The sequence below is a fragment of the Haematobia irritans genome, chromosome 1 (genome assembly GCF_050003625.1).
Source record: "Haematobia irritans isolate KBUSLIRL chromosome 1, ASM5000362v1, whole genome shotgun sequence".
NCBI lineage: Eukaryota > Metazoa > Arthropoda > Insecta > Diptera > Muscidae > Haematobia > Haematobia irritans.
In genome coordinates, this window is record NC_134397.1 from 94,635,917 (window position 1) to 94,650,321 (window position 14,405).

A 14,405-nucleotide genomic window follows, 5' to 3' on the forward strand; every position below is an offset into this window, starting at 1 on the left:
TTTTGAAATCCCGGGATTTATAATACTCAATCCCGAATGACACCTCTACTGCAAACGTGATTGTTTTCTTATAGATGCATGCCATTTGTGTGCATATTAGGGCTGTCACCCGGGACAAAATCCCGGGATTTTCGGGACGGATTAACGCAAGTGTACGAAAATATACCTAATATAATCAAAATCCTTAAAATGTTTTGCTTAGTAAGATAGCGATATAAAATTGGGTATTAATTTATTTTTGTCATAATTTTTTGTTTTTCTTTTCTTCATATTGTTCAGTTGGACTTGCTGTTCGTTAAGTATGAAAATAATTTGTAATTGGTTTTTAATTAACTCTTTAACTCTTTTGTTATTTTTTTGTTAATAAAATTGATTTAAACTAAATTGGTTTAATGGATTTATAAAAATCGATCCCGAATGACAGCCCTAGTGAATATGCATTGATTGCCTAAGTAAGTTCGATCAAAAATATTTAAAAATAAATTAAATATACATACTCTGTGTGTCCTTGAAATACTGAAACTCCTGGAATTGGATCTCGAAAATCCCACAATCGAAACGTGGAATCTCTTGATGCAGTTACCACCAATCGTTGAGTTGGGTGGGCAAATACATGAGTCAGTTCGTGGTCATGACCAGAAAGTGTTTGCAATGGTTCTCTAGTTTCTACGTCCCACAAAATTGCGGTACGATCCCAACTACCAGTTATTATTTGATCCATATTAGGAAGCCAATCAGCGGCTACGATAACTGATAGATGTCCTCCAGGTCCTGTAAATTCACATAGTGGAGTACGCAAAGTGTCTACCCGATCACGATCTTCCACCTGTTCATCGCTGTCGTCTAGCTCTTCTTCCGATGAATGACCTTTCCTGAAAAAAATAATATCATAGATAATTTTACTTTTCTGGAATATATAATCATAAATGTTAAAGCAAACATTTACTACTATAGAATTTCCAAACTGCTGTGAACGATGAGATAGAAATATCTCAGTTGCCGAAGATGTATGTATATTGTTATCGAAAAATGAGTGAACGGTATTGTTGTAAGGCACAAATCGTGAAAAAATGCAAAACATACACACAGAGAAGAGATTGGTTGGAAAACGTTTGCAGTAATGAATATTCGACACTTGAATGAAATATAAGTTGTCTCAATATTTTTCCGGTACTGTTGAATATTTTTTTCTCCCTACAACCATTTGGGGAAAATTCCAATAAATTTTCTTCTGTTGCATGATGAATAGTAAAGGTCTGCACAAGCATATTTGAATTTTAAAATTTCAAAATGTTCTGAAACATGAATAGAACTTTCAAAACATAGCTATAAGCAAAACTTTCAAACATCAAATAAAACAAATATCAGAACATAACCTACGCATACTTGGTTGCAATCCAACGATGTTTTGAAGGTCCTATTCGAAACCAAGCATTAAGGTCGCAAGCTTTGTAGAAACTGTGCGCATGTTCTACAGTTCTTGCAACATTTTGTTATGCTTGCAACATCTTCTGAACAGAGCTGAAAGCAATAAATTAAATGGTGGGGCAGTTAGTGCGTAGTTATTGAAGGGTGTGTGTGTGTGCAAGGAAAGTTTGTAAGCCATGGATTCCCCGAACATAAGTTTTTTGTATTAAAGGCGGTACTAAGTTTACCATTAATTTTGTGATGCCATTTTCTTTCAAGCTATTTTAGATTTTGCAAATAATTTCGTAAGCTTATATTATTTTTGCACTTTTTTTGTTTTCTCTTGTGAAACATTAGCTTAGTACCGCCCGTTTATATATAATGTAATCCATTTTCCTACGTCCATTATTTCAAATCAAAAAAGACAAAACATTTGTCCTTTTTTAAGAACTGATAGTTGTATTAAATGAAACCATGAAATGGTATTTTACTTTCTTTTACTTTAAATGAAATAACTAATAAACATAAACTGATAGCTGATACTGATGCTACTTGATTTTAATTTTATTTATTGTAATTTTTAATTATAATAAATCTATAAATAAAATAAAAAAAAAATATGAAATAAAAAAACAATTCGCAAAGCTAAACCAAGCTTCTATATTACAAAAATTATTGAAGTAATTGCTGCTTAAGGCTTCTATATTTTTTCACAAAATTAAATCTCGCCACTGTGCTGTGCTGCTTGAGGTTCTAAAGAACAAAGACAATAAACTTTAGGAAGATAGGAAATTGGCTTGCGTCATACCAAATGTTGCAGTTACCATGTTAGTTCCATACATGTTTGTAATTTTTTATTGGTTTTTCGTTTTTATTTTTTAAATGAAAAACTTAATTTTCTTAATGAAACAATGTTAAATTTTAGGCAACAACAAAAAAATTACATTTTCCCCTTTATGGAAATTTATTTCGTGCACTTAATTTCTTTTTATTTGCATTTTAATGCTATGTCAATACTTGTCGTATACGCGTTTGGTTCGATAAACGAAAAGTATGAAACTAACACCGTAAATGTTTGATTTCCTCAGTAGCCAATTTCCTATCTTCTTTTGTGTATTGTCTTTGCTGTAGAACATGCATAACCCACGCAAAACATTTATAACCCAAGTAGCAACAAATTCTATGCAACATGGAATTGATATTTGTTATGCTTAGTTTGGGTTCGATTGCCTTTTGTTGTGTTTGTGTTTTCAAGCCATGCTGCCGTCGAACGAGGTATTTGTTCGGTTTGTTTAGTGAAGCGCTGATGTTCTGCATGTTCCATAAAAATCCAAGCCATTTGAAATCGCTTTCAAACATACTTGTGCAGACCTTTACTACCAGGTTAGTACGCACAATAAACTCTATTAGCGACTCTCCCCTTGCATTAGTATCACTGCTTCCCCAAATACTATGATGTGCATTTGCATCGCATCCCATAATGAGTTTTGTTGTTGTGTTGTTGTAACAGTTTTTAATGTAGTTTCATCCATTTTGTTCTATGCTTACGTAGTTCAGCTGTCCAGAGTGATGATCTGGTAGTGAGACGGGTAGGCTTAGCTGGGCAAACAAAAGGTGACGAGTGTCATGTGGCCCTTGATTAGAGATGGGACACACGTCAGCTACGCTGCTATCAATCACTGATAAATATGAATTGGGGCAGCTGCACTTGCCTGATCTTAGTTGGGCCAAAACTACCCTTGTCTGCCGTGGGAGGTCTCTCTCCTCCGGTGCTATGGGCGGCGGTCGGACTCTGAGAACAGGATTAACCTTGTAGCTTCTCACCGCTTCAGCTACAGTATCCTCATGAATCCTGTTCAGACCTGTCTGGTATGCTGCCTGATCTAGAGGCTCTCTTTTGTAACGTTGGATATCGGGCTCTAGAAGGTGAAGATCAACCCTTACATTCCTGGGTGAAGGTTGTCTATCCACAATATGGTGATTCGGATGACAACTTCGATGGCAACCCAAGAGGTACTGCTTTGACAACATATAATTGTGTCGACGCACTGGGATGATGGTGGTCGCCGCATAAAGGTGATCCAGGGGTGTACTGCTGAGACATCCTGTTGCGGTTCTAAGGACAGCGTCCTACAGGTCTGTATGTTATTCCACTGCGTATCGCTCGTTTGAGGTGTCCACATTGGCGCTGCATAGTTTACCACTGACCGGCCAATTGCCTTGTTATTTTATTAAAGTTTTCTCAACGAATGGAAAAATTTTTATTTAATTTTATGTATACTTGACAAAAGTATAAACGTATAGCTACTAGGTTTTATTTTTAATATTGTAGTCAAAGTAGAATGCTAGGAAGTTCATTCTCCTTTTTCAACACCCCCACTCGATTGAACTCCTAATCCCATCAGTTCGCAGCAGTGAACATGCTTCAATCGTGGTAAAGGCTTAGTAAGAATGTCGGCGACCATATCACTCGTGTTTAGATAATCAATGGATAATTTATTACATTCAACCAATTCTCTCACGAAATGGTGCCTTATATTAATATGTTTTGATCGTGAATGGTATGTGCTGTTATGGCTCAAGATTATTGCACTTTGATTGTCGCATTTGATTTTGATGAAAGAAGAGTTTCCTAGCTCTTTGAATATCGATCCCAACCACATTGCTTCTTGCGCAGATGCCGCCATTGCCATGTATTCTGCTTCAGTTGTAGATAAAGCGGTTGTCGACTGTTTCTTTGAATTCCATGAAATGCGAGTTGTAATCAATGCCTAATTATCAGTTCATTTTTTTTTTGTTGCGTTTTTATATACATATGTCAAATTGTTTTTGTAACGTAGTCTACATATTGTAGTTCCCAACGCTGTTTAACCTAAGATATATACTTAGTATTAAGGTGCAACTATATGTCAAGTTTATGCAGTCCTAGTTAGTTTTTATTAAATAAAAAACAAAAATTAGAAATCAAATATACAATAACTCAAATATATAAGTTCGAGGATTAAAAATTGTTAACATAAAAATATATATTATTTAAATATTAAATTTTTAGTTGCAAATAATTAAACTTATTGGTTAATAACCTGCGTTAGTAGGCATTTGAGAGTAGTAATCAATTCCTAAATTTTTATATTTATATATCAAATGGTTTTTGTAACGTAGTCTACATATAGTAGTAAGATATATACTTAGTAATAAGGTGTAATAATGTCAAGTTTTTGCAGTCCTTGATTGTAGTCCTAATTATTTTTATAATTTTTTTAAAGTAAATTTAATGTAATTCTTTATTTTGAGTATCCCTGTAACCGTATATGGCCATTTCGGCTTGGTTGTAAAATGAGTTAAATAAAATAAAATAAAAATAAATAAAATGCACCCATTTTGGAATTTGTACACGTATCCGGAGGTAGATTTTCTGTCATCAAGATCACCTGCCCAGTCCGCATCGGAAAATCCCTCTAAAAATTTGTAGTCATCTTTCGAAAATTGAAGTTTATAGTCCAATGTTCCTTTAAGGTACCTCATCACACATTTAAGGGCTTCCCAGTGTGATTTTCCATACTCATTGTTATATCTTGACAGCACCCCCACTGCATATGATATATCGGGGCGACTGACCTGTGCAGCATAAGTTAAACTTCCCACAGCTTCTCGATAAGGTACGTTATGAATTAAACCCCCTTTGCACGAGCTCATATTTTTTGTTAATTTTTGGTTGACATCCAATGGTGTCGCCACAGACTTGCAATTTTGCATACCAAAATTTTTTATTGTATTCTTGATATACAATTCCTGGCCTAGCCACAACTTTTCATTGTCGCGATCTCTTGTTATTCTCATACCCAGAATATAATTTGCCTCACCAATATCCTTCATTTTGAAACTTGTTGACAAACTTTGTTTAATTTTCTTTTTGGCATCGAGGTTATTTGTAAGGATCAAAATATCACCCACATAAATTGCGAAATATGTAATTTCAAGCTTGTTAAATTTATAGTAGACGCAAGGTTCGGTTTTGGATTGCGTCAGACCAATTTTCTTTAGTGTCCCATCCAATTTCTTGTTCCATAATCTCCTAGCTTGTTTAAGGCCATACAATGATGTCCTAAGCTTGCAGACTTTCCCGTGGTTCTCTTCGAGTCCCTCTGGGATTTTCATAAATATTTCTTCTTCCAATTCACTCTGAAGAAATGCGGTTACAACATCCATTTGATCTATGTCAAGATTTCGCTGAACAGCTAATCTCAAAAGTAGACGTATCGAAGAACACCTAACTACTGGAGAAAAGGTTTCTTCGTAATCTATGCCATATTTTTGAGAGTACCCTTTTACTACAAGTCTAGCTTTGTACCTCTCAATATCGCCTTTTGAGTCACGTTTCACCTTGAAGCACCACTTGCTATCTATTGGTGTTTTCCCTTTTGGCAATTCAGTTGTTTCCCAAGTTTTATTTTATAACAAAGCTGCTAGTTCCTCTTCCATAGCCTTTTTCCACTCGTGCTTATTGGATCCTCCGAGCGCTTGTTCCACAGTCTTAGGTTCCTCATCTTCATTTGATTCATGACATACATACCCATATCTTACTGTTTGTTTAAAAATACTGGTCGATCTTGTTATATTATTTGTCGGTGCGATTCCCATATCTGTTAACGTCGGGTTTGTGTTTTCTGATACGTTGTCGAACCCATGAAAAGATGTACCATCCGTTTCATCAGGATAATGTTCAGATTCCGAGTTGTTTGGATCATTTTGTCTCTCTTCGAACATTTGATTATTTGTTTCTTGTAATGTATCATCATTTGTATTCTCCTTGGCATTAGGTGCGTGTGTGACTATTTCCCCCACTGAATCGCATCGGCAGAAATAATAAAATTTTGCATTGTCCTTTGGCATATCTTCACAGAATAGATTTTCCAAAATTTTAGCATCTCTGCTTAGCTCAACCTGGTGGGGATCATAGAAACGATATGTATTTTCTTTCGTTTTTGTTGAGGGATGTGTATCACCGCTTTACACCCAAACACTCAGATATTTTAAGCAGAGCTTCTTACCTTACCATATCTCTTCCGGGGAAATGTCATTGAGTATTTTGGTTGGTTTTAGATTGATAAGGTGAACTGCAGTGTTTGCTGCTTCAGCCCAAAACTTTTTTTGTAAGCCTGACTGGATCAAACGACATCTAGTTTTCTCTATAATGGTCCTGTTCATTCTTTCCGATACCCCATTTAGATGCGGTGAATATGGTACCGTAGTTTGGTGATTGATGCCGTTTTCAACAATAATTCATTCTAGCATTGCAATATTCTGTTCCATTGTCGCTTCTCAAGGATTTAATTTTTCTTCCTGTTTGATTTTCCACAAAGTTCTTGAATTCAAGGAACCTGTCACCAACTTCAGACTTCCGTTTCAGAAAGTATATAAAAACTTTTCTCGAGTAATCGTATATAAAAGTTAATATATATTTTGAACCACTAATGGAATTCACATCCATTGGCCCACAAAGATCGGAATGTATTAAATCCAATATAGCGTCTGCTCTAGTCCCTTTTTTAAAAGGATTTCTTGGTATTTTTAATTTTATACATGGAATGCACTCCTCTTGAGTTATTTCACAATTAATTCCAAGCACGGCTTCTGAAGCCATTTTCTTCAGTGCTTCATTGTTTATATGACCGATTCGTTTATGCCACAAATTGCCTTCTTCATGCTTACCTTGAGAAACCATCGATTTGTTACTTGAAACATTTAAGCGAAACATTCCATCCACTGAATCGTCCATAGCAATAACTTTACCGCTATCATTGATAACTTTGCAGGCTTTTCCATTGAAAACAAATTTGTATCCGCTTTCAACAATTTTTGAAACGGATAGGAGATTGATATACAAATCCGCAATGTACAGAAAATTTTTGAAAGTGACAGTTTTCTTTCTCAAGTTTCCCCTTAGCGATATCATGTCGACATTTCCAATTCCATCTACACGCATTGTCGAATTATTTGCTATAATTACTTCTGACTTCTTTTCTTCAAATCTGTCACTGAACAATTCCTTACTTGAGCACATATGGACTGTTGCTCCGGAATCGAAGAACCAGTCATTGTTGTTTAGCTTGCATACTGAAAGCGCTCCCATTGCAGAATTTCTACCATCTTGCTTTTTGTATACTTTATTGAATGATTTTTTGGACATTTGTCAGCAATATGACGATATTGGTTGCAATTATAGCATTTTGGTCCATTAATGTTGCCTGTTTTCTTTTTGTTACCTGCTAAAGCCATATCGTTGGTTGCTTCGTTTTTCACATCCTGCAATATTTTCATTTTAATGTCATCGCCTGTTATTTTTATACCTGTACTTTGATTTCCCTTTATCATAGGTCTATACTCATCAGGTAATCCAGCTAATAACATTGATTCCATATTAAGTCCAACACTTCGTAATTTGTGCGCCGAGTTGATTATTTCGTTAACATATTCTTCAACGTTTGAGCATTCTTTCAATTTTGTTGAGCAGAATTTTTGAATCAAACCAACTATTCTTACCAGGCTGTTGTCTTCGTAGATTTTTGCTAATACACTCCATATATATTTTGCACTAGCACATTCTCGTAAGATACTTGTCCACCAATAAGGCCAATTCCGCCTTCGCTTGAATTTTCTTATCTTCTTTGTCTTCCGTCCCTTCAATAGATTTCCATAGACCTTTCATTTGGAAATACGCCTCCACAGCGAACTTCCAGTCTTCATAGTTTTCGCTTCCGCGAAGTTTCTCCATTTGCATATTCGTTGCCATATTCCTTTTTCAATTCTTTTTCGTATTAAGAGCAAAATTATATGGACTTTCGAATTAAAAGCGCGGAAGGGCCCATAACCTGTTATTTTATTAAAGCTCTCTAAACGAATGGACAAATTTTTATTTAATTTTATGTATACATGACAAAAGTATAAACGTATAGCCACTAGGTTTTATTTTTAATATTGTAGTCAAAGTAGAATGTTAGGAAATTCATTCTCCTTTTCCAAGGTTTCTTTGTCCGCACCCCAAGTGCAGCCGGAAAGCGACTTGAGGACCTTGTTTCTACCGCGGAGCTTATCACAGATTGCAGTGTCATAGGCGAACGTCTTAAAAAGGCTGTCGAATGTTACCCCGAGAATCTTGGGGTAATTTGTTGTCGGAATTGTTTCGCCATCGACTCTGACATTCAACTGCCTGCGTACTTCCGCCGTCCATGTAGTGAATAGTGTGGCTGAGGATTTGGTGGGAGATATCCTCAAATTTCTTGCAGTGAAATAACTGGTAAGATCAACGAGGTAGACATTCAATCGATCGCAAATGTTATCAACAATGGGCCCGGATGCCGGAAGCCCGGATTGTGCAATCGTCCACAATCTCGACGCCGTCAGGAGGGGGTGGAATCGAGGACAGGTAGAGGTTAAACAGTGCCGTATATATCACCCTGCCCTCGGGAACTCCCTGTTTAACTCTACGGGGTTTAGACTTATTGTCCCTGAATTCCACGTACGACTGGCGTCCACACATGTAATTCAGAACCCAACGCTCCGTTCCTGCCGGTAGGGACGTATTCTCGATGTCCTCGAATAATGTGGCATGGTTGACCGTATCGAACGCTTTCAATAGGTCAAGCGCCACGAGGACCGTCATATGACACGGCTTGGGCTGATTCACAGGTTGGCTGATAAGTCCCCGGTCTAACAAAGAAAACACATTTTTGTCAAAATTCGTTTTTATTATTCAACATAGATCCCTTCAAGAGCGATATTTTAAGTCCCCTATTGATATGTGTCGAAATGGCATGTAAGGCTGTCGTCGTACTGTGTACCTTACGGAATGTTGATGGTGGGCAGCTGGAAAATTCTTCACAAGGCTGGGGAGGAGTAGTGCCTCAAGTGTCTTGGCTACTGGCGAGAGAAGGTATATCGGACTGTACGATTCACCTTTACCGGAATCTTTGCATGGCTTCAGTAGTGGAATCACTCTTCCCATCTTCCAGACATCGGGTATAATGAGTGATTCCAAGGACAAATTGAGGAGTCTAGTCAGGTACTCAACTCCCAGTATTCCCAGATGTTTCAGCATTAGCATTGAAATACCGTCGGGGCCCAGCGCCTTGGATGATTTCGCGCTGTTTATGACATTGGTAACTTCGGCTGCGGTAAATTGTGGTGTGTCATCCGCTCGGAGACCACGTATGCGACGAGTGGCTCTCCTTTTAGCTCTATCACTCTCGGGATGCTCGACAAACTGTTGGTTGAAGTATTTGGCGCATCTCTTCGGATCAGTCACAGTCACGTCGCCAAAGGTGACTGAAATCCCATCATCGCGGGATTCGAGAGGGCTCTCACTGTTGACCACAATTTTCCTGTTCCTGTGCCTAGGTTACATTGTTTCAGGTGCTCTAACCATGTGTTCCGCTTGTGCTCGTCGACTATCTTACTAATCTCTAGATTCATTTCCCTGATTCTAGGATCAGCACGACGGCGTTCATCACGCTCGTCTGCGAGTCCCGCCGCTTCAGCTGGGAAGTTGGGCCTCTCTTGGGCAATTCGACCAGATGGAATGAAGCGAGCGACTGCTGCGTTGATGATGTCCCGGAACGCCCTATGAGCAACATGAACATGAGAGGGGGACGGGAGCTCACTGAAGCGGCGATCAGTATATTCTCTGAAGCCTTCCCAGTTGGCTTTCTTGTGGATTATAAACGTCCGGCGTTCAGAGGTTATGAAATCGGAGGGTCGGTTAATGGTGAGAATTATGTGGAGGTGGTCTGATCCCAATGAAATGACGGGTTGCCAGGAAACGTCATTTATCAGACCAGGCGACGCTAAAGATAAATCTGGCGAACTGCTGCAGTCACCCATAATTCTCGTGGGGCCTCTTCGTTCACCGTCCAAAATGTGGAGTCATCTATTTGCTCTGCCAAAGCTATGCCTCTAGGAGTGAATGCCAATGTTCATGGTGGGCATTAAAGTCTCTTAGAACCAATCGGTTATGCCCGCACAACAGCCACTCAATGTTTGGGCTATAACCTGGAGCACAGCTACCAACCGGCGGTAATACACATTGTATAGCTCTATCTCGGCAGCCCCAGACGTAACTGCTACCCCCATACATTCCATATACGGGTCACTAGTGTCTGGCACAAGCGGGATAGGTCTATACCGCACGGAACGGTGTATTATGAAAGCCAGGCCACCACCTCCACTTCTTGTGCGATCCTTTTGAAGCACATTGTATCTATCACAATGACGTAGGCTGCAGGTGGAATTCAGCTTAGTGTCCTGGATCGCCGCGACCCTTATCATTTTCCGATTCATAAAGTCCACGATTTCGCTAATCTTACTTCGGAGCCCGTTGCAATTAAATTGCAAAAACGATTAACTATCCGGAACTGGAACAATATTGGGTGTAAGATGCTGCGGCGGAGAATATTGTTGTACGGGAGATGTCTGGGGGTCGCATAGTCAGACGACCCACTGCTGCTATCGCTGGCACAGCATCCTTCCACGTAGTCAGTATGACTATACTCCCGCAGCGATGTTAAGCCGGAGCAGTTCCAGTAATGCACCCACTCCAAGCACCGGTAACACCTGACCGAAACCGAACGGTGGTGGATCAGGTTTCGGCAGACTGAACAATACCATGGTCCGCGGTTCTCCTCTATGCCGGCTCGGACCAACAGCAAACGTAGAAGGCTCTCCGGGATGCACCTTCTCCAACACAAAAAGACGGACGAAACAACTAGTATACTGATGTGGCAGCCGCTGGCCAATTAATGGGGTCCATCGGGTCAATCCGGTACACAGAACCCGCCGCCGTGGGATTGTAATGAGTTTTGTCTTTGTTTTCAGTGACTTCTCAACCAAGGTCTTAACGGCACATGGAGGCATGTAGAGCAGCACTTGCTGCTTAAAAGTTTGTCCCAGACTGGTTCATGAAAACCTGTATAGCCCTACTAAGTTATCCCAGATCATGTCCTTTGAAATGAGTTCAAGTCGTATCTTGCAGTGTAAAATTACCTCGTCAATGGCAAACCTGTATTACAGAGGGCATTCCCTTCTGGTCCTTGTCCATTCACAAAGTAGTCATGTACCGGTTCTGGAGTAGATCGATTTCCCGTAGCGGAGCTGCCACTCTATCTATCCTACGTACCTATCTAGGTACGCGGCCATTGAATATATAAATATGTTTCCAAACATTTGATTCGATCTAAATATCTTGGGAATGCCGTACTTTGCGGACGTTTCCGAAGGACTTAAAACATTCTCACAATCGTCAAATATTGATGATGTTTTGTTGTTTATTTTCTTAAGATTAGAAGCATTTTCTTTAAATCGAAAGTAAATTTTGTTCAACCGTTTGTTATTTAGAATACTCAATGTTAAGAATTTTGACGTTCGTTAAATTGGATTTTCGCTAAATGGGGTATTCGTTAAACAGAGCTTCGACTGTATTTAATAAAAGTTAATGTGGTTGAAAATATGAGCCCAACATAAAATTTGTGATTTTTTTTTACATAGTAGCAGGGTTAATGAAAATTTTGACTAATTGACTTTTGTAATGCATTTCGAAATCAACTTGTGGGCAACTTTTTACATTGTCCACAACGTTTGCACATACAAACATCACAGCATTACATTTTCCGAACCTCATATTGCTTTTCCTAACCTCATTGTGCATACTCCTATAACATTTGTAGACGAAAATTTACTTCTTAGTAATCTTTTAACAATACTTCTGAAAATCCACTCAATTCGACTTTTCCTCTTTGTAATGATGTACATTTTTTCTTTGAAAAATTCTATCATACCAACCAAATATTTTTATTGTATGGACAGACATACAGCTCACAGCAGAGGTCTGCACAATTCAATATACAGAAAACACGTCTACTGGTGATATGAGAATACCCATTCGAAGTGTCGCAGAACAATTGGCACACATTTGTAGGAACAACAAAACTAGCGAATAACTTCTTGTTGTCACTCTTCCGTTGTCGCTGCAAATGAATCCATATCCTTCTCTCTTATTCAAATGTACACAGAGCGATCATGTGGATTATGCCTCAGTTTGGGAAATACAAATAACAGTTGCTTTGTATTCAAAATGTTTCCATATTTATATTTACTACATAATTTAATTTTAAGGGCTTTTTATTTTTATTCGAGTAGGAATGCTGTTGATCTCATTCTTGTAACGTTTTTAGGGTCTTATAGACTTAATCGCACATATGTTGAAATAAATAAACCTTTCGATGTGCCTGTTTCATTTTTAAACGGGTCAAAATATTCAATTATTCATATTACATTTCTATCTACACAGCAATATACGTACATAGCGTTGAATAGTAAAAATGTAAACTTTCGATTCGCTCAAAACTGGGAAATACTCGAGTTTCTCCAGTAGTTTCATTTTTATAGGTTCCTTTTCGGAAAATATTTTATGTTATCTCTCTGGTTAGCTGTTAGAACCCGAGAGAAAAATAGTGATTGTACTGTATTCGAAAGTCATACATAAAAACTATTCGATGTAGTCTTCTAGTACGTATTCTTGTGCAAAGTTACCTACGTTTTACAATAACTACTGAGGTATGAATAAATTTCAATTTATTAATATAACTTTTCAAAAACTTTCTACATTTCAATTCTTCACTTACTTGGATACATCCCAATTGACGGCTCCTTGCCAAATGTGCGCTGTTCCATCACCACTTCCTGTCAGAACTAAGTCGCGATTTTGGTGAAATTTTATCGAGTTAACTGATCCCACATGACCTGTATATTGCAGAAGGCATCGACCGCTCTCTATACCCCAAATGCATGCAGTATGATCTGCTGATGCTGTTCCTATTATAGGTTGTCCAAACTTGGCAGTTACTTGCCACACACCATCCTTATGACCAGTGAATTCACGCATAACAGCACTGCTTACAACAGACTGTGCTTTGAAACTAGATACGATCCGACTTGTTTGGGCCTTAATTTTATTACTAGCTTTAACCTTACTACTACTTGAAGTAAATTTTGACTTAAAGCTTTTAGTCCCAGATACTGCTTGGGCCGCCGAACCATCGACTTCCTCATGACAAACCAACACAGATGTCTGTGCTGCATTCGAACCTGCACAAGGATTGGTAGAGGTTGACCTTTCACAAGATTGAAGTGAGTCTTTAATAATATAGCCATCAAGTTTCTCTTGCACTGAAAAAACATATATAGCTAGTAGACCACTATATCACTATATGGATGTTCCTTGTGAACTTACAGCTAAGATTTTCCAAATATAAAATTTCAAATTCCTTCTCTATTTGAGCAAACAAATGATGCAATTTAGATCGGAATGGAAGTTCTTCATGTTCGACTAAGCTGGACATGCGAGATTGTTTTGATGATTTCATTCTGATTTACTCCTTTAAAACGATTTGAAAATCCCTTCCAATCCAATTTTCTTCAAAATAATCTGAAACCATAACAAAGTTTTATATGCACCTATAAGTACAAAGTCTATTGTTTTCATTGATCGGCGTTTTTATGCTCTATTGTAGAATGATACGGTACAATTCATGGTACAAGTAATGCAGTTTACAGACTATAATGCTCTTTACAGACTATCAGTTATTCCTGACGACAGTACCCTGCCAACATTTTTTGAATTTGGGGGCGCTTCTGAGAATCCCCACTACGTCGAAAACAGTCGTATACGATATCCAAAACTCCTCGGAAAAGCGCCGTCACTATTGAGAAGTTGTACCACGCCAAGTTACTACAAAAAAGTATCGCATGAGTGAAATCATTAGGAGCCCTTATGGATACATTTAGAAGGACGCCAATAAGAGCCCCTTCAAACAATCAGACCAAGTGCATTTTAAGACAGTTGTAAAAGAATCATTGTGGTCAAGTAAAACACGATTGTTTAGATGTTTCTTAATTTTATGAAACATTTATAAATTCTCATAAATATAACATTTATACGACTACCT

At 38.1% G+C, this 14,405-nt stretch overlaps 1 protein-coding gene across 1 annotated transcript in view; it reads right to left on the reverse strand.

Moving 5' to 3' along the window:
* Wdr37 (WD repeat domain 37) overlaps positions 1-13,938 on the reverse strand; it is an 85,261-nt gene extending 71,323 nt beyond the window's left edge. The window contains exons 1-3 of the mRNA XM_075291162.1: positions 13,691-13,938; positions 13,083-13,626; positions 498-872 (exon numbers count right to left, since the gene is read on the reverse strand). Of these exons, the coding sequence (XP_075147277.1) occupies positions 498-872; positions 13,083-13,626; positions 13,691-13,823 (1,052 nt within the window). The 5' untranslated portion in view covers positions 13,824-13,938. The remainder of the gene's footprint in view (positions 1-497; positions 873-13,082; positions 13,627-13,690) is intronic.
* Positions 13,939-14,405: the final 467 nt, after the last annotated feature.